Source organism: Asterias rubens, chromosome 17 (assembly GCF_902459465.1).
Source record: "Asterias rubens chromosome 17, eAstRub1.3, whole genome shotgun sequence".
Taxonomy (NCBI): Eukaryota; Metazoa; Echinodermata; class Asteroidea; order Forcipulatida; family Asteriidae; genus Asterias; species Asterias rubens.
In genome coordinates this window covers 4,725,815-4,747,303 of record NC_047078.1, presented here as the reverse complement: position 1 = coordinate 4,747,303, position 21,489 = coordinate 4,725,815, and the positions used below count along the sequence as shown (strand labels likewise).

The 21,489-nt window shown below is 39.0% G+C and overlaps 1 protein-coding gene across 1 annotated transcript; it reads right to left on the bottom strand.

Moving 5' to 3' along the window:
• LOC117301830 (ubiquitin-associated and SH3 domain-containing protein B-like) lies at positions 1 to 21,466 on the bottom strand. The gene is made up of 13 exons (XM_033785826.1): positions 21,351 to 21,466; positions 14,878 to 14,931; positions 13,017 to 13,203; positions 11,644 to 11,842; positions 10,441 to 10,610; positions 8,297 to 8,505; positions 7,286 to 7,457; positions 6,526 to 6,691; positions 5,330 to 5,452; positions 4,004 to 4,096; positions 2,948 to 3,193; positions 1,744 to 1,850; positions 1 to 302 (listed from the first exon to the last, which is right to left on the bottom strand). Exons 1-13 carry the CDS (start codon positions 21,464 to 21,466, stop codon positions 171 to 173), a joined length of 1,974 nt encoding a protein of 657 aa, XP_033641717.1. The 3' UTR covers positions 1 to 170.
• Positions 21,467 to 21,489: the final 23 nt, after the last annotated feature.

Below are 21,489 nucleotides of genomic sequence, written 5' to 3'. Positions count from 1 at the left end.
ATTGATCCCTAACAAGTAAGTTTGTATGCTAACAATTATTTTGAGCACCTACCAATAGTGTACACTGTCTTTAAGGTCCAGTAGAGAGTTAAGCTTACATGACTAGGCAGCCAGATCCAAGCATGTAATTCTCTTGATTCTCTTGAGTACAGTCAGTGGGGGTGGTAGAGTTACCCTTGCATAATGTGCCAGTCAAATCGCCCATTTGGTGCATGAGTAAGTGTGGGAAACGGAGGAGTTATAAGGTCCCATATTCCAAAGTCGATATATTCTTGAAGAGCGATGGCCCCACAATACGGAACCTGAACAGAAGGATAAATAGCGGAATAAGATTATATTAAAATGACAAATCAGCACACTGCATGTACAAAATTGTACATTTTACAAGAAAAAAAAACAACAACAAGTTCTTACTTAGCGAATTTCACAATAACCGTCTCAATGCTTTTAACAATAGTGCCCTAGTCATTGGGCCAATAACCTTCCTTTAATTTGTCTCAGCTCCCTGGGGAGTATACAACCCTGGGCAACCGTGGCGCTCCAAAGGCTTTTTTATACACATTATCAACATCTACCCTCGCAGGTACCCATTTGTACCCCTTGATGAAGTGAAGCAGTTATAGTATCTCGCTCAAGGACACAGGTTTCACCTTTGGGACCCAAACCCACACTCTAAGAAACTTAACCACCAGAACTTGAATTCGGTGCTCTTAACCACTCGGCTATGACACCCTACAGATGAGATTGTATACACATGGAAAATCTAAAAGACCGGATCTTTGTGTGAAAACGAGCACCCTGAATGTAAAGAATGTTACATTTTACAGGTTTTCAGACTCTCTACATCGTTTCAAATAGATAGCTGATGTTTTGGTCATGTCAAGGACCAAAACTTGTTATTATCTCTGTCATGGCAAGTTTTCCTCTTTCAAGAAAATCTTAAGGTTCGGAAGATCAGTCAAAAATCGTGAAACCAGACAACTCCTGACAATTCAGAGGTCCAAGTTGTGTTGCTTAAGCACAAATAATCGTGCTTACCAGAATAAGGTTTTAAGCCAAAATACCTTATCACAACCACCGCTTGGGACTGGTATCCTGCTTACTTTTAGACTTTTTCTGATGGAGCAGCTCTATGAAATTGGGTATAGGGCATAGAGTTATATATAAGAACTAGAGGGCACACTGGTGATGCTTCTTGCACAAACCCGACGGGACTGCAAGGAGACACGCGCGCACCATTCTGTATGCGCATTGAATACGAAGTACACGTTGGAGTTTGTGTTTATTGAACGCTGACGCGATGCTGTTTTATCAACTTACAAAATGGCCGCACAAACACACGCTAAGCAATGCCTGTTTGTTCAACTTAGAAAAAGGCCGCCTGCGCGCATGCCGGAGCGCGTATATACATAGGCCAGTGTGCCCTCTAGTTTTTGTATGTAACTCTATGGTACAGGGCCAAGTTTCATAGAGCTGCTTCAACAGAAAATACTGCTTACAAAAATCCCTGCTAATCAATAATGAGTAGGATACCCGTCACAAATTGTACGTTAAGCCTGCAACCTCAAAAACATTGCTAAGCACAGAAAAGTACTGCTTAGTATAAACAGGTTAACAGCCAACCTTACATATAGTTTGCATTGTTTTGGCTGGTGCCCCACTAAAATTTTGCTTAGCAAAGAAATTTGCAAAGCAGAATTATCTGCTTAAAAGCTTCATGAAACTATAGGCCTCTGGTCTTACCTTCTGTACAATCTTTGAGAACTCTAACGCAGGCCTCGCTGATAGGCCCTGTAGATACCGTGTGCAACCATCCAAACTACTGGCATGACCCACAATCAGAATATCACCTGGAGCAGGTCAAAGGGTAAAGGTCATATAAAAATTATAATAACAAGTATTAAAGGGATAGGACATGCTTGGTAAATGTCAAAGACCATTAATGGTTTACAATCTGCTTTGGTGTAATATGCTACCAATCAAACCAGGAACACTGGGGCGAACTTCCTTCTCTTATCCATAAGTGCACTGGGTTTGTTAAAGACACTGGACACTGTTGGTAATTAGGTGTAACATGCTACCAATCAAACCAGGAACACTGGGGCGAACCCCCTTCTCTTATCCATAAGTGCACTGGGTTTGTTAAAGACACTGGACACTAATGGTAATTGTCAAAGACCAGTCTTCTCAAATTTGAACTCAATCGGTCATTGAAGTTGCAAAATAATAATGAAAGAAAAAAACACCCTTGTCCTGTTGTCACATGAAGTTGTGTGCTTTCAGATGCTTGATTTCGAAAGCTCAAATTCTAAATCTGAGGTCTCGAAATCAAATTCGTGGAAAATTACTTCTTTCTCGAAAACTACATTAGGGCCTACTTCAGAGGGAGCCGTTTCTCACAACGTTTTATCCTATCAACCTCTCCCCATTACTCATTACCAAGAAAGGTTTTATGCTAATAATTATTTTGAGTAATTACCAATAGTGTCCACTGCTTTTAAAAGGGTTTACAAGGTTCAACGGCTGATACAGCAGCCACAGCCAGGAACACCGGGCAAACCCCTTCTCTTTTCGATAAGTGCACTGGATCCTCTTACATGCGTTTAACAACACATGGGACCAATGGCTTTACGTCCCATCCGAAGGACGAAGCAATGGTTAAGTGTCATGGCTGGGGATTCGAACCCACACTCTGCTGATCAGAAACACCAGAGTTTGAATTCGGTGCTCTTAACCGCTCGGCTACTACACTACCACAACATGAGTCACATGACAGCGCTAGATTTATCTCTACATCTGTACATCATCATCATCTACAGCAACAACAATGCATCATTTTAAAATGAAATCATTGTATCCAATGAAATCATTTGGCTCGTAAGACCAGTGCATGTCTCTATCGGACTATCCAAAGGCAAGGGAACCTGTCTAAAGTCAGTTGACCTACCTTCTGGATGTTCCTTAATCTCCCGTCTCAACAATGCATCTCCTCTCTTATAGTAAGATTGACAGTTCTCCTGTAGATTGAGATCACTCGCTGAGATCAGCTCCTTATAGTTAGTGTCAACGTTTAGACCAAACGCCGTCAGCTCAGAATGTGTCAGCCATTTCGGGAGGATGCCTTTACACCAAGCGAGCCACTCAAAGAGAGATGTATCGATGCGTATCTTATGACAGTCAGGAGAATTCAGACCTGGTAATATAAATACAAACAATTGTGAGAATAAAGCCTGCGCTATCATTAAAGGAACATGTTGCCTTGGATCGGTCGAGTCGGTCTTTGAAAAGCATTTGTAACCGTTTGTTATAAAATGCATATGGGTGGAAATATGTTGTAAAAGTAGAATACAATGATCCACACAACCATGCCTCGAAATTGCGCAGTTTTCCTTTTACCTCGTCGACTAACACGGTCGGCCATTTATGGGAGTCAACTTTTTGACTCCCATAAATGGCCGACCGTGTTAGTTCGCAAAGGAAAAGGAAAACCACGCAATTTCGAGGCAATGTTGTGTGGATCATTGTATTCTACTTTTAAAACATCTTTCTAATCATATGCATTTTATAACAAACGGTTACAAATGCTTTTTATAGACCAACTCGTCCGATCCAAGGTAACGTGTTCCTTTAAATCAAAAGTTTGGGCTACCTACATCGCTTCTTTGTCAAATTCAACTTGTCATTTTCCAATTATTTGAGTTTTAACATGGCAACACTGCAACATTTAGAGCAGGCCTAAGTGAGATATGACGTTTTTACACAAAAAGGAGAACGCGTTTTTGCATTGATGCTTCAAAAAACTCCTCTTCTGCTATTTCTGCTGTTTTTCTCTTGTACCCGCGGAAAACAGGGAATACAGACCTGGGGAGGCCCAGGAGTTTTTTACCCCACGGTTACCCTGGTAAACTTACACACTGTCCCTGCCTAGGTCCCAATTCCACAGGGTTTCGATGTTCTAATTCGGCAAGCCATGACACGCCACGGCATGTATTTCTTCTCTTACCTTGCAAGATAGCCTGCGCCGTCTGAACACATCTCAGGGCGGGTGAAGAATAAACGTGAGTTATTTTTATTCCATTTTCCCTCATACTTTCGCCTGAAAAAAAAAGAGACAACATCAATCAGTATTTACTTTATAGTGATTTTTAATCCATGTTCCACCGTAATTTCCCCCTGAACAAAAAAATAAGACCAGGGAGATTAGATAGATATAAACGTTTATTCAATGTTGCAAATAGTGTGTGATACAGAGTAATATGGACAAAATAAAAGTAAATATAAAATATATTAAAAGATGAAACAATAAACAAAAGGCAACATCTAGGTCCGGGGAGAAGCACAGCTTTTGTTCCCCAGCCTATGAACAGACAAACCAAAAAAACAGACAGACATTAAAAATACAGGACAAAACTAACAGGACAAAATTGACAGGTGTAAGACAGAAAATAAAGCCGTTACAATTTCTACATACAAAAATAACATCAGAATCTTAGTATTCATTAAGAAAACGAGTTTTAAGTTTTTTGGTAAAAGTTGAGAGAGTACGCAATGACTTAAAAGAGTCATCCAGACTATTCCAAAATAAAGCGCCACGCTGGACAACACCATTTTTAGACAACGAGGTTCTACGATAGTTAACATACAGATTTTTCCTAGCAGCGCTATAGGTATAATAGGAGTGGATGTTTGAGGTAAGTGTAAAACTGGAGTTGAAACAAGCAGGTAAAAGATTATTCATATATTTATACATAAACTTTCCTAAGTTAAGATGATAAAGGTCAACGAATTTTAACAGTTTTAAATTACCATATATGATTATTTTCAACCAAAAAAAAGGGCCATTTATTGAATTGACATGATGTAAAAGTACATCGAAAAAACTTCAGAGAAGGAATTTGTAGCTGAGCCCAATACAATGGCAAGTCAAATAAATCCAAGTGCGGACGGCGGGAAAGTCAATCCCTCGGAATGTTACCCAGCGTCATGATTAAGCTACACCCAAAATATTAATCCAGTGCGAATACGGCTGAAGAATGAATCCAGGGGAAAACCCACGCCAATCAGGTAAGGACTGAAACCCCAATACACATAATTGTGCCCCCTGGCGAGATTCGAACTGGGGTCCACATGGTCCAGAAGGTTGATGGCAATAAAAGATACCACAACGCCAACCCAACCGCCTAATGAATTTAGGCCTGATGTATTTAAAAAAAAAAAGCCATACAACCGTTAGCTGCTGGTAGCCAGGGACCACACCCGGTTATACGACACAATCTGGGACGCGGCAGCCAGGGGATCACCAGTGTACTATTACTATTTGTGGACTTACCGGTTAACCTTGCCTGGAATTGTCCCACCTCAGTGATAGGCGAGTCCTTGTTGAAACAGGGCGGACCTCCGGCACGCAACGGAACTTTCTTTGGCATGTTTATATTTTTCTTGAGGTAGTTACCTGTTTGAAAAAAACCATCAAGTAATAAAACCACAACAGAAATGTCAAAGACCATTTAATGGTTTACAATCTGGTGTAATATGCTACCCCCTTCTCTTATTCATAAGTGCACTGGGTTTGTTAAAGACACTGGACATTATTGGTAATTGTCAAAGACTAGTCTTCTCACTTGGTGTATCTCAACATATGCACAAAAATAATGAACCTGTGAAAGTTTGAGCTCAATTGGTCATCGAATTTGCGAGATAATAATGAAAGAATAAACACACTTGTCACACGAAGTTGTGTGCTTTCAGATGCTTGATTTTGAGACCTCAAATTCTAAATCTGAGGTCTCAAAATCAAAGTACTTTTTTCTCAAAAACAACATCACTTCAGACATTCAGAGGGAGCCGTTTCTCACAATGTTTTATGCTATCAACCTCTCCCCGTTACTCATTACCAAGTAAGGTTTTATGCTAATTATTATTTTGAGTAATTACCAATAGTGTCCACTGCCTTGAACGGTATAGACCGTTCCATTTTAGCCCCAAAGTGCAGGTGCTGTACACTGGCCTTGGCTGCGGCACCATTGCTGGGTCGCAAAAGCGCGATTTTGTATACACAAATACATAGAAAAATAGAAAAACACAATTTCTGTGACAGGACAGCATGATATAGCGATGTATAGAACACATTCACAGTACCCTAAATAATTACTACTAAACAGAAATTTAACCCTGAAAACTAAGCAGACAATAGGCGAGTTGAGTGCGATAGGCGCAGAGACTGCAAGGCGCGGTTTCAAAATGTGTTTTATCTGCAAGGTTTTGAAAAACAGATTCAGTATTCACTTTCTGTTAGTATCAAATTGCTCAATAAGAATATTCTACATAATTATGTCAAACTGTGCTGCAAGGGAAAGTTATGGAAATCATTGGGGAAGACACTTAATTTGCATAGAATGCTAAAAATTTGGATGATTTTGTTATGCCCTCGTGTACAAATCATTGCATTGCCTGGACCCAGCAATGGCAGTGCAAGCACAGGCAGCAGTGCATCACTAGAGCGCTTGGCACAGTCTATTAACTTACCCTCGGTATCAAATGAGTACTGCAACCACTGCTGGCCGAATGTAATATCTACTCTCTCTGCATGTCGAATCACAAAGAGACGCCTTGGCTGTTTGTGAAGATCCGTCGTCGTTGTGGCAAGGGGAATGCTGTTCGATCGCGCCGGCGTCTTGGTCAACTTGAAGAGCTACGACAAGAAGAATATCCAAGGTATTTCAATGGTTTGAGCGGTCAGGTTGGCGTAGTGGTATCTTGCTTTAATAACTATAATAATAAAGACATTTGTAAAGTGCCTACTGCCATGACTGCAAAGGCCTCTAAGCTTTGACTTCCACCTCTGGCATCACGTTTTCAGTCCACACCCGACTGCATGGACTCTCTCTGGAATAATTCTTTGGGGTTTGCCTCCAACATCTAAAACTGAAACTTCCTTCATTGTCTTCTCTCTATTGAGCTCTTGGCTAATAAAGTGATTAAGTTTGCTTTTCTGAGAGTCATTTACAACCCCAATGAATAAATGAACTGAAATAAAATTCTGTGGGTGCAAAGGTGCAGCACAGGAGCTTTGTGATCACAAAAAAAAGTCCAGCATCCTCCGGTAGACAATCAGAGCATACTGATCGAAACTGTGAGCTGTTAACCACCGATTCTTTTCAGCACCAACAAAATAACTCAAAAAAAGAGATTTCCACATGGTTTTACCACAAACCTCATCTAACTACACTCCCACCAAGGTTCAAATTCTACAAATGCATCCTAACTAGCATATGATGTCACTCACATTTGCATATTTGGACTCCTCCTCCTGAGACTGTTTTAAGAGTCCCTCTGGTGATTTGTACTGACTGGACCGATGTTCGTCTGCTCCAGGAGGGGCGGGCGGACTGGGAACTTTGTCATCAAGGTTGATCAAGACTTGATTAGCGCTCAGGGATTTTGTGAGGGGAATAACTCTGGTGATAAACAAAAAAAAAACAAGTTGAGAGATGTTCAGCGCAACCAGGCATGCCAGGAAACATAACATGAAACAGAAAGTTTGATTTGTTTCGGAAACAGGCGTACTCCAGAAACTACATTTTCTTTGACTAGTGAATGGAATAAAAAAGGACTCTGTGTCTGAATTAGCCACTGTGGCTGTTGCCAAGGGCAACCTATATTTCCACTCATGTTACCGTGGTGATAAGTTGCAGCGGCTGCTGATTCTTGAGTAGCCTTTAGTCTATTAGTAACTTCAGAAACTTCAGTGTTTCTGGTTTGCACCAGGAAAAAAACTTTACATGTAGCTATGAAAAAGGAGGTCTCATATATTCAATGGTAGTCCCTCATGCCTTGCAGGAAAATACTGTAAGTTGAAGCGCCTTGAGCGGCACTAAGTGGCCGATATGAGCGCTATAAGACGCCACTATTCATTTATTTGTTTTTTGTCTGTTTTAGTCTTATTTTGTTATGTAAACCTGAGTTTGTTTTTTCCTTTACTCCTGAGATTAATTAGTTATTTAGGCTTGTCAATTAGAGCTATCACCTTTGTAGATTTTGGTAGTCCCAATCTGGAGGCAATTTCAGTCTGAATCTTCTTGGATCACTATAGTTTTTAAGTCATCTTTGCAAATCTTGTTTTTTTCAAATATTGGTGTTTTACATTTGATCATTTTCTTGTATTTTAAATTCTTTGAAACTTGTATTTTTATATCTTTGCACAGTTGTAAATTGACTGCAATTCAGCCTTTGGCAGCGATGGTCTTTGTTTTTATGAACCATGTCAAATCAAATCAAATCAAATTATTATTATCACCTGTGTACCGTCCATGTGTCTGACTCCGGTGCCTTTTCTGTGTAATTACCCGGAAACATTCCGTTCAAACCCGTCTGGTGGGATGTACCCTTATACCAGCCATCATTACTCCCTCTGGCGTCTGTACCCGACATAAAGATGTAGTCGTCGGGAATGAGTTCCAGTTCGTCTTCTGCGCGCGGTGTGTGTGAGTAAAGGACCCTTAAAACCTGAGAGGGAAACAGTTAGGAAATTTTAAAGATGTTAAATTTGCATCGGGGATAATAATAATAATAACAGCTAGTTCTTGTAATGTGCAGCTCAAAGTAACTGTCTCAACACGTTTTACATTCGTCCCCTGGTCATCGGGAAAATAACATTCCTTTAATCTTTCTCAGCTTTAAAGGCAGTGGACACTATTGGTAATTGCTCAAAATAATTATTATCATAAAACCTTTCTTGGTGACGAGTAATGGGGAGAGGTTGATGGAATAAAACATTGTGAGAAACGGCTCCCTCTGAAGTGCCATAGTTTTTGAGAAAGAAGAAATTTTCGACGAATTTGATTTCGAGACCTCAAGTTTAGAATTTTAGGTCTCGAAATCAAGCATCTGAAAGCACACAACTTCGTGTGACATGCCCCCGATTTCACGAAGCGCTGCGACGCGTCGCAAGTGCAAGTTGCGACCGGTTACACGTCGTAAGTTGCGATGCGTATAAATCGATTTCATCAAAGTTACGATGCGTCGGATACGTCGCAAGTTCCTTGACAACGAGGAAGAACACGTTGTAAGTTACGACTACCCATAGGGTCGTCGTAAGAATGCTATGTTTCATTTGTTTACGCACAAAATGCATGAAAGGACATAACAATTACCACACGTAACTTCCGTGAACCAATCGGGAAGACACAAGACAACAAATGGAAATTTACCACCCCCCAAAAAAAAAAAAAAAAAGGACGGGTAAAAGAAAAGAAAACAAACACACGCATAACAAACGAACACACACAAACTAAAACAACTAAACAAATAAATAATTATAAACCAAAAACCTAAACAACTAGTCCGAAACGGTTGAGTGTCTGCCATCTTGAATGAACTATAATACATGACTGTTTCATGACCAAGTTGTACACAACATAAAACAGCCGCAGAACTTTAGCAGTTCATCCTCGTCCAAAGGGTTGTTTTTATTAAGAGTGAAAATAGTTTGTATTGCGACTCGTCGCGCTTACGACGTGTTTGGTGAAATGGACTGCGGAACTCGTCGCAGCCGCGACATGTCTTAGGTCTGCGACGCATCGCAAACCCTACGATGCGTCGCTACTTGCGATGAGTTTCGTGAAATCGGGGGCTGGGTGTTTTTTTCTTTCATTGTCATCTCGCAACTTCAACAACAAATTGAGCTCAAATTTTCACAGGTTTGTTATTTTATGCATATATTATGTTGAGATACACCAAGTGAGAAGACTTGTCTTTGACAATTACCAACAGTGTCCGTTGTCTTTAAGGGGAGTATACAGCCTCGACAAAAAAGCGTAGCGCTCCAAAGGCTTTTTTCATAAACAATATCAACCTCTACCCTCGCAGGTACCTATTTTATACCCCTGGGTGAAGAGAAGAATATTTATTTGGCTTTCAACCTTACCCTAATGCTTGTAAGCACTGTATACTCCAGTACTTTCACTGGGTTCTGTGAAAACAATCACACGCATATTTCTCGAGTGGGATTCAAACCCGCAACCTTTGCTAATCAAGAGCAGATGAGATTACCGGTAGCTAGAGGCAGTTCGTATGCTGTGTTTTAGCAGCGGGTACTGCAACGATTTTAATTTGCATCTTGGATAAAGAGACGAGATATTCATTTGGGTTTTCAGCCCCTACTCGACGGATTGGGTTTTTTCCTGGAATACTTCTCTTGGATTTTCCTCCCACGTCTTTAAAGCCATTGGACCCTAATGGTAAATGTCAAAGAACAGTCTTCTCACTTGCTGTATCTCGACATAAATGCATAAAATAACAAACCTGTGAAAATTTAAGCTCGATTGGTCGTCGGAGTTGCGAGATAACTATGAAAGAAAAAACACCTTTGTCACACGAAATTGTGTGCTTTCTCGCTTCTCGTTTGGCTCTAATAAGAGTGTTGAGCTCCATCTTTCTTACCTCTGTCTTAGCAGCTCGTGGGTCTCGTGAATACAGCCTGAGTTCCCATCTCGCTGCGGCGTTGATGCTTACTTCCTTAGACAGTTTCTCTAAGACGTCGTGATGTGAGGTATTAAACTGATACGCTAAGGTCATGTGAAGCTGCTTCTTGTGTGGGTCAACTTTCACCCCTGAAAACAAAAAAGAAAATTTAAAATATTACCCCATACTCAATCAAACAAGTCTAATTGTCTTTAAAGCCATTGGACACTAATGGTAAATGTCAAAGACATATCTCGACATATGCATAAAATTACAAACCTGTGAAAATTTTAGCTCGATTGGTTGTCGGAGTTGCGAGATAACTATGAAAGAAAAAAACACCCTTGTCACATGAAGTTGTGTGCTTTCAGATGCTTGATTTCGGGACCTCAAATTCTAAACTTGAGGTCTCAAAATCATATTCGTGAAAAATTACTTCTTTCTCAAAAACTCCATTTCTCTTACTCCATTTCAGATGTTTTATACTACCAGCCTCTCCTCTTTACTCATTACGAAGTAAGGTTTTATGCTAGTAATTATTTTGAGTAATTACCAATAGTGTCCACTGCTGTTGTTTTACCTTCCACCTCAAAACTTGTTTTATTTTTGTTACTTTTTAAGTTCACCCAAAACAAGGTTTAAAACCACTTCTGGTAATTGGCTACAAGAAGAAAATGTTAAAGACGCAACATCTCAGGGGAGCTGAAGGTAGGAATTGTTATTCCTCAAAGAACAGTCTAGATTGTAGGATGGAGGGAAACATGCCCCATGAAACAAAGCCGTTGGAATGGCTCTTTGTTCTACATCTTTACAAACCTAGAGTGTATGGGTGAGAAAAAGTAGAAAGCCTGGTGTCATGCTCAAACACTCTGATAGGAGGAACCAGACACACTGGTGGCACATTTTACCATGAAAGTATCTGTCTAAAACACAGACACTGGCTAATCGATCTACGGTGCGAAAAAGTAAACTACGACAAAATACAATGGAGTAATTTTTATGTGCCAACAACTCTTCCAAAATGTTAAGGTCCTTGGTAAACAAAATGACATTATGTAACCTCACGTTATATTGTGATCCCATACTTTTGTTATCTTAACTTTTGTTTTGTTTTTTTCGGAAAAAAAACACATCAAACTTGACCCTTAACCCTTTCCCCATGGTACCTCCTATAAGACCTACCTGCTTTTCTAAGTGCCTCAGTGGCGAACTGCGCCGTCAATCTACGCATGTAGTCAGCGTGTGTTTCCTCAATAAACAGCCCGATGAAGTTTGCCGATGAGTAATGTTCTAGTGTGACCGTCTCTGGAGCTGTTTGTTCAAGCTCCTCCATGGCTTGTTGTAAAGCTGCCGTTAACATCTCTACATTGCTGTCTACACACTGGGAAAATAAAAGAGTCGGAGAGTCCAAGAAAATTATGTAGTGCAAATCAATGTTATACAATGTGTTTGAGCATGAAACCATACCATACACTCTTGATTTGTTGAGATGTAGAACAAGGCTCCAACAGCTTTATCTGCTTGTGGATAAGACATCTTCCAGACCTGGCCTGCCTTCAGAAAAAGCCCAGCAGCTCCAATAAACTAGAACGAGGAGGTCTTGGGGTGACAGGTCTTTCTCTGCAGCAGCCCCACTTTTGTGGAATGCACTTCCCACATACAGGTCAAATCTAGCGAAACTACAGAATTGTTCCACAAGCATCTGAAAACATACCTCATGAAGGAATTCAGCAATTAACTGTCATTTCCATACTTGTCATTATTTCGTTAATTACTGTTTCTAGTGGGTTTTTTTTCTTGTGCGCCTTGGGTGCCATTTAAGGCAGATATGTGCGCTTTATAAATCTCTAATTATTATTATTATTATTATTTTTATCAGGTGCTGCATCTCTTGCCTGGTGGATGTTTCCCCCCATCCTACAATCTGGTCTGTTTTATGAGGAATATCAATTCCTGCCTCCAGCTCTCCCGTTTTTTTTTATGTTAAATCATTTCTACAAGCAGGATGGCTTTTAGTTTGGGGCGAACTTGCATATTTTATACCAAAAAAAATAATAATACAAATGTTACATGTTTGTAGGCCTGGGCAACTAATGAAATTTACTACTCGACAAGTCACACCTCAATCAGTCTTGACTACTACACTAGTTGTGACTGATTTTTTTATTCTCAATTCTCATTTTTTTATTTGCAGCAAGCGCAATATAGTAAAGTTCAAGCTGAAAGGATTGAAAGTATGTGTCACTGATGTCTGATTGTGTTTTGTAAGTAAATTGTGTCGTCGTGGTTAGTCCTGAGCGACACAATTGGTTTACCAAACAGGTAGTCGCGACTATTTTTGTAGTAGTTGTGGCAACACGATTGACCGAGCAGTTCAAAAATGGAAGTCGCGACTCGACTAATGATGTAATAGTCGCGACTACAACACTAGTCTAAGTGAGTTCTTATTTGGTCTCAACACTTGGACTAGCTTGCTCTATTCATCAGCCAGTGTGGGGTAGAACATATAAAATGAAGATTTCTTGAAGAAGTTGAACACTAGAGTTTCTACTTACGGTAAAGAATGAGCACAACGTAACATGAGGCAGGAGACTGTGGGCTCCGTTTCTCCCGCAATGCTGAAGAGACTTCGTCCAGAATTCATCGAGTTCTTCACCAAGAGGTCCGACAGGACATGCATAAAGGACATACTCCCTCGGTGATGGCTCGTCCAGCATTGGGTCATCAACATGATCAAGAAGCCTGGAAGAGGATAAACCAAAAAAACAGAGTTGTCATTAAAGTCACTGGACACTATTACTCAAAATAATTGTTGGTTTAAAAACTTAATTCGTAATGAGCAATGGAGAGCTGTTGGTAGTATAAAACATTGTGAGAAACAGCTCTCTTTGAAGTAACATAGTTTTTGAGAAAGAGGTAATTTCTAACTCAATAAAAGACTTCAGGCCTGAAGCCTTTTTTAGGCATCTGAAAAGCACACTAAATTTATGCACCAACAGAACAACTGGACAAGGTTGTTGCTTTTTCTTTTATTAATCTCTTGGAACTTTGATGACCAATTAAGTCCAAATTCTCACAGATTTGTTGTTATGCATTTGTTGAGATGCAAAAAGTGAGGATACTGGTCTTTGACAATAGACCCTTCCCATGAAATATGTAAACTGCACACAGCGCGTGCGCACTAACATTTTGGTTAGCAAAATGAGGACACGTCGCCCTGTTTTGTACGGGACTAATGGCTGCGTGTCGCAGACGCGATTGCGCGTCTGCTTAGTGCACAACTCTATGGCGATTGCCAACCAATAGGGTCTGTACGCATGCGTGAATGTAATTAGCATATTGCATGGGAAGGGTCCATTACCAAAGGTGTCTGGGGGTCGATTTTATGAAAGAGTTACATGTAGGACTAGTCCTAACTCCATTTCACTAAAATAATCACAAAACTTCTCGGGGACCAAGTCTCAAGTCTATGAGGTCAAGTCTAAAGTCTCTGAAGTCCGGTCAAAATCAACTCAAGTCCCCAAACCAGAGAACAATTAAGACTTGATTTCAAAGTGTAAGCCTTAAGTCCGACACTCCACAAAATATTTGTGAAAATTGTGTCTGTAAAAAAAAAAATGTTCAGAAGAATTCTGCTATGTACACAAAAGGTTCATCCAAAGATATGATCTAAAAATAGACTACATTGTAATATGGTTTTGCCAAAATGATAACTACACTAACAAATATTCCACCTCAAGTTGACCTTGTGACCTGTTGGGGGTAGATTAGGGTGTAGAACAGGAAAGGACATGCAGTACGTGTACAGATGTACACAAACTAAACAAGTGTTGTACAGGATGTGTCATGTTTGGTATTGCACATCCTCTTGAAGATAAATCTAAAAAAATACATTTCCTTTATTTTCAGTATTTAAAGAGCATCCTTAAGACCTTTAAAGACATTGGACACCATTGGTAATTGTCAAAGACTAAGTCATCACAGTTGGTGTATCTCAACATATGCATAAAATAACAATCGGTCGTTGAAGTTGCGAGAAAATAATGAAAGAAAAAACACCCTTGTCACACGAAGTTGTCTGCTTTCAGATGCTTGATTTCTAAACCTCAAATTCTAAACATGAGAGGTCTCGCAATCAAATTCGTTGAAAATAACTTCTTTCTTGAAAATGACCTCACTTCAGAGGGAGCTGTTTCTCAAAATGTGTTTCACTATCAACCTCTCCCCATTACTCGTTAGCAAGTAAGGTTTTATGCTAATAATTTGTTTGAGTAATCACCAACAGTGTCCACTGCCTTTAACATGTTGCCTGCATCTTGATCATGTTCCTCATATCCAACAAAAATAATGAATGCTCATATAACCATTTTGCAATAAGGTTGGTTGGGGCTGTTGATTAAACTGATGGATACTTACCAGTCTGACGCAAGCTGAATATCCTGGTGCCCGGTAGCTGCTAATGCTTTCTCACTGTAGAAAACAAGAAAAACACATTCAAACAATCAGCAGTCAGGGTTTAAAAACGCCTTCTAGCATTTCCAGTTTTGGTTTCAGTCATGTCAGTACAGTATTATTAAAAGAGAGGGAAAAAGGTTCCACCATTTTACACTTTACATAGAAACTCTTGGTTTTCAAAAAAGAGTCTTTGTTAGGTAGGATTTGAAACTTTGCATGGTGAAAGTATAAAACTAAGAGAGGTTTGTGGTAACACCACATTATGAATAACCTCTCTTTTCCAGTAGCGTTTGTTCTGAAAAGAACCGGTGGTGAACGACTCTTGAGCTTGAGCATTTGAGCTATTTTAAGAGTTAGTAAAATGTCATAAAACACAAAGATCAAAGAGTTAACAATAACAAGCAAAACGCAACATCAAACAGGGACCTCTAAATTTTACTTTCTATGCATTAAATGACCCAACCTTAAGGCATTATTCCTTGAGGTGAAAGTACTTCAGTGTTAAATTTGTCCAGAGTATAAATTCCAAACTTAAATCCCTTCAGGTCTCTTGGTAATCAACCATTGACCTTTCAAGTTTCATTCATTGCATGTTCAGAGACTATTCATTCAGTAAAGTGAGCAAACACTGGTTGACGTTGACAGAGTATGGAGCTGCACTAGAGGGAACTGAAACTAAACTAGTCTTTATTGAGGGATTAGGCATACCCTTTGGCGGTCAATACAACAAAACACTACGGAGAAACCTGGAAAAGAAAGAATTAATTGTGCTTAGTAGTTCTTCAAGGTCTTGAAAACATTTGACTAGTATTTCAGTGTATTTAGAATGTGTTTTTCAACAATGTGTACATGTATGGCGCATCGGGACTCCCTAATAGGGGAAAAGACTGCAAAATGACTATTGAATTTGATTCAATGTTTATTAATTGTTTTACATTCTCGAACATGCTCTTCCATAACAGTAGAAATATCTTTTAACAAATTATACTGTGAATTAAGTAAAACAATATTTACACTATACTGTAGATGGAATTTAAATTGTAGACCTATAGAGCCTATCACAAGGGCATCAACATTCTTACCCTAAAGGGCCTGAAATAAAACAATAAAGAACGAGAGAAAAAGTTACTGGCTGCCGTTAAAAATATGAATACAAGATTGTGGTAGAAAAGAGTTCTTTAACAAACAGGTTCTACACTTGAGACTTCTCAGCCTCCTACCTGACCTCATCGCCTCATACTGTCATAGAATTTATGAAATGGATGTGTTTCTGTTTTTTTCCTATGTAAGTAGTTCACATTTTCTACTGTCAGAACAAAGTCTCTAAAGTTCTTAAAATGGTTTAAAATACCGTTTTATTTGACAGGAAATTTGAACCTTAAAAAAAATGGATCTGTCATGTCTGTACATCCAAAGATACATGTTTTTTGTGCTCCATTAAAAGATAAAACTCATAGTTGCTATGATTGAGTATTGCACAACTCAAACGTGAACTGAAAGTCTCTTTTTTTTAAACAAAACCATAAATATGTTGTATTTGAAATTGTGTTTTCATCCAGCATTTTGGGATTTTGCCTCAAACTACACTAGTATTTTGGTATTTTAGGTCATTTTGATGTAAGGTCAGAGATTTTTTGTTTCATTCATAAAGACTCTATTTATTGGAATAGAAGTGGACCACAAAAATAAATAAATACATTTTGCATTAAAACAAATGTAAAACAAAATTGACCAAACTGCCTTGAAAATACAACTTTCAAAGATTTTTTATTTTGTTTTCACTTTTTTTATAAAAAGTTAAATTCCAAATAGGAGAGTGTCAGTTTTTCTTCAGCTTTTACGTACATAACCTTACACTGTCAATGCCTTTGTAGTGTATTAGCTTTATTATTGTATTAGTTTTATGCTAATACATGTATATCTATTTTGAGTAATAACCAATAGTGTCGACTGCCTAACCATAGTATGTTGTGACCTAAAAATTGTGAGAAGTTGAAGCTATAATATAGCTTCAACTATAGCTTCAACTTCTCACAATTTCAACTTCCACAATAAAAATTTATTAAGTGAGGAGCCATAAATGTGGATGCTCAAACAGTATTTTTATGTATAAAGTGTAAAGCATGCCAGTATTAACGCCCTATTTCCACGTATTTTGTAGGCCTATATAGATTCTTTATTGAAAATGTGTGTACCGTGCCCTTGAACTTTGCAAGAATAGGGGCCTATGTAGAGTCTCTTCACCAATTGATTGTTACGCACAATGGTCCATTGAGCATAAATGGCATTAACAATTACACATGTTGTACACAGGGCTTTTTTAAAATAGTAAAATAAAAATAGAGAGTGACTGTACAAAAACACAAATTTCTAGGAATAGCCAGGACAAGATTTGCGCTACATGTAGGTGATGGGATAGATTCCACTGAAGTAATATACCCTACAATTGTGCTGTTTTTATGAAGTGAGAAATGTGTCTAAAAGCAATACAACAAAAATGCAAATTTTGCAAATTTGGGTCTTTTGATGTATGCAATCTGTCAATGCTGTTGTACAATTGCTGAATTGCTAAAAAAGAAAAACTTGTCGTTTTACAAAGTAAAAAATTAGTGTCCAATAAAGCTTTTTAAAAAAATTGAAAATTCTGCAAGTTTTGTCTTTTGGTGTCCTCAATCTGTCACTTTTAATGCTGTTTTACAAATTACACACAATTTCACAACGTAAAATAAATTACACTTAAATAACAATGCAAAAAAAAATGTTTTAAACTTGAAAACCTGAAAAATTAAAGCACTATAAAAACTGCTTACAATGTATGCTTTCGAAGCATGCAATGAAGGGAACAAGAAGCCAATATAACTTGTTTAAAGGATTTAAGTACCTTTTCAAAATGTCCATAGATTTACATTAAACTTACACGGTTTGAAGATAATGATAGTGGAAAGCTTCCCTTCAAATATTACTTACCGAGGTGCTGTAGTTTTTGAGAAATGAGTAAAACAATGTCATAAAAATACCTTTGTATAAATGATTAAAACAATTTTCTTCTCATGACATTGTTTTACTCATTTCCCAAAAGATTCAGCACCTCAGCACGTAATATTTTCAGGGAAGCTTTCACCTATCATTATCTTCAAACTGTGTAAGTTTAGTGTAAATCTGTGGACATTGTGTTTTTTTGTCCTACAAAAGTTACATAGACCCTTTAAAAAGTACTTTACAATAAAGTAATACCTGGGCCTACACTACAGGTAATGAAACCAATAGACCTATAATAACAAAACGAATTTGGGTCAAGAGCAGAGGATAGCTGTTAATAATCATGATATACAAAAATGTTACCAACGACCCAACTTCTTGTGTCCTTTTAAATTAAGCAAGACACTTTAACCATTGCTTCGTCCTTCGTATGGAACGTAAAGCCGTTGGTCCCATGTGTTGTGTAGCGCGTGTAAAAGAACCCAGTGCACTTAAATCGAAAAGAGAAGGGGTTCGCCCCGGTGTTCCTGGCTGTGGCTGCTAAATGCGCCGTAGCACCTTGTTGGGTCTCAGAATTCATCACTGCAATAACCTACAGTATGTATCTTTCTGAAAGTTTGTACACTCGGTGCCTTGAGCACCTTGTTTGGTACATGTAGGCTATACGTGCGTCATAAGACTTTGATATTATTATTAGTATTATTAGGCCTACACTACAGGTAATGAAATTACATTATAAATATTACATTATAATAACAAAAGGCTGAGCCACTGACTATAAAAAGGATTCTTGGTAGTGGGAAAGGAAACAATGTTATCAATAAAGTCAATAAAATCAAGTTCAGGTCCTTAATGATAAATTAGCCATCTGAGGACACTTTCTGAACAGAACAAAAATTAAAAGTTCCCAGATTAACAAATAACTTGCGGGGTTTACAGAAGGTAGTGTAATGTTAAAAGACTTCCCTTAAAATAATATTCCATGAAATGCTTTACATTTTGAGAAAACATTAAAACAATTATTAATTCTCGATATATCGAGAATAACAGATTTATTTTAAACACAAGCATGACAAGTCATGACTTGGCGAAACTTGCGGAAGCAAGGCTGGGTTTTCCCGCTATTTTCTCCCGTCTCTGATGACCGATTGAGCCTAAATTTGTACAGGTTTGTGGGCTTTTGGTCAATACTGTTTTCCGATGATGTGCGATTGCTTAAAGATACCCCTGGACACCCCACTGGCTATTACATCAATGGATGATATAGTGCGAATAATATCATCAAATGACTGGATACAGTGAATTTCAATTCATTCAGTGAAAAACAGGACTTGTGTTACCATGGTTACAGTACTCAATGAGCAAGTTCGAGTGTGCACAATGGTAAACTAAAGGTTGACCATTTTGACTCGAACCCAGGCTGGTCGACCATTGGTGGACTACTGTGGTCGACCATTTGGAACCAGCAGGCTCGAGCTCATGGTTTCTTCACTGGTCCCAACAGCATGTTCCATTCTAACATGTGTTAAGCGCAGAGGGGAACCAGTGACACTTTAGCGAAAAGGTGGAAGGTTGACTAGACTACCAAACGAGTCGTTTGGGTGAGTACGTCATTGCGCATGTGCGTTGCTAGTCTGTGGTCGACCACTGGTGGACTAAATGTGCGCACCCGAACTTGCTCCATACAGTTAATCATGGTTGTCCTTCCAAGAGTTGCCAGCTACTTCAACTAAAGTGACCAAAATCCTTGAGTACAAGGTTCAAGTGCAGGTCACAATCAATGAAAAGCAAATTACTCCAAGGCCTAACAATCTGTTCCCAAGCATGTCAAATTACTGTTTGTTGTACATTTTATATTCAAAAAGGCTTAGTCATTTTAAAATAAAAAAACCTTGGCAAAAACTACAAAATTGATACTATCCTCACGTAGGCCTTACAGGTAATGTCATTGTAAACACTCAAACAACTGACAATCAAAACACTGTTGCTGAGTTTTAAAGGGTGATGTACTTTTTCCTAACATGTCCACATAGATACATTAAACTTACACAGTTTGAAGATTATGAGCTTCCCTTGAAATGTTACTTACTGAGGTAATGTATAGTTTTTGAGAAATGAGTAAAACAAATAATATTCGTCTCAGTTTAAGCATGTAAAATCGTATTAACCAGTTATGCTATATATTTAATGTATAATACAATTTATAACTGGTTAGGCCTAATGGGATTTTACAGCACTACAAGTATGTAAAATAATTGTTGTCTCTGCTCACTTGAGACGAACATTATTTTGTGACTTGTTTTACCCATTTCTCAAAAACTACAGAACCTCAGATGGTAATATTTGAAGGGAAGCTTTCCTCTATCATTATCTTCAATCCCTGTAAGTTTATTGTAAATCTGTGGACGTCTTAAAAAGGACCCTTATCCTTTAATAAGGGAATAAAAGGGTAGCAACGAGTTCTTCAACGGCCGTTTAAAGCCGGCCGGGTCGGCGGCCGTGTGATTAAAGGCCCGAGCCTGGCGCCATACGGAAACTTTTCCACTTGCGATAACGTGACGCCCTCCCTTCGCCGCCAGGGGGGGTGGTTACGTTATCGCAACTAGGCTATAGTAGCTGGTAAGTAGGGAAAGTAGTCCTCCTAGATCTATGAGGTTCGTTCCGCTATCATTCCCCGTAACACCACGGGAGGCCTAGGACCATACTGTCATAGCCTTTAGTCAAGGCGCACGCAGCACACCGGATGGCACGCACAGCCCCAAAAATGTAACGCACGAAAAAAGACTATCACCGCGAGCCTTTAGCCTTTACTAACTCGTTTTGGGGGCCTTATATTTTTCTTTACATTTGCCAACGATTTTGGTGGGAGAAAATGTAACGTCATGCAAGTAATTGTGGCTTCTTATTGGCCAGCAACTCACCACGCTAATGCATTATGCATTACATTTTCTCCCACCAAAATCGTTGGCAAATGTAAAGTAAAACATAAGGCCCCAAACGAGTTGGTAAAGGCCCTTCGCGGCTTCGCCGCTCGCAGTGATAGTCTTTTTTCGTGCGTTACATTTTTGGGGTTGTGCGTGCCATCCGGTGTGCCGCGTGCGCCTTGACTAAAAAGTAAAGGCTAATAAGGACAAGTTTCCGTATGGCGCCACCACTTTTTCATTCGATAAGAAATAATATAGTATCTAATTTACCTCAATGAGATATCCCTTTTCGTAAAAAATGTGTGAATAAGTGGTGGCGCCATACGGAAAGTTATCCAGTTACTGTATTATGATTATGAATATGAATATATGATAAGTGTAGGCCCCATATCGGGACCACCCCCCCCCCCAACCCCACCCCCATCAAATTAAAATCAAAGTAGTTAAATTGACCAGGTTGGGGTGTGTATTTCCTGTTAGGACGAACGGGGATAAAATAATGTGTTCAATTACAGAAAAAAAAATACTTACACCCTGTGTTTCGGAAATCCCATGCTCATCAAAATATCCATAGCGCTGGCTGCTGATTTTAAACTAGCCTGCCGAATGGTACGCCGATGGTTGATAATTCCTGCTGCACTCGCCATCTCGCATGTCTTAAAAGTATACT

Coding starts and splice junctions, on each gene's coding strand:
- LOC117301830 (XM_033785826.1), bottom strand. CDS start 21,466: ATGGCGAGTGCAGCAGGAATTATCAACCATCGGCGTACCATTCGGCAG. Junction 11,843..13,016: donor CGTTGTGCTCATTCTTTACC/GTAAGTAGAAAC, acceptor TTATTTTCCCAG/TGTGTAGACAGCAATGTAGA. Junction 5,453..6,525: donor GTACTCATTTGATACCGAGG/GTAAGTTAATAG, acceptor TTTTTCAAACAG/GTAACTACCTCAAGAAAAAT.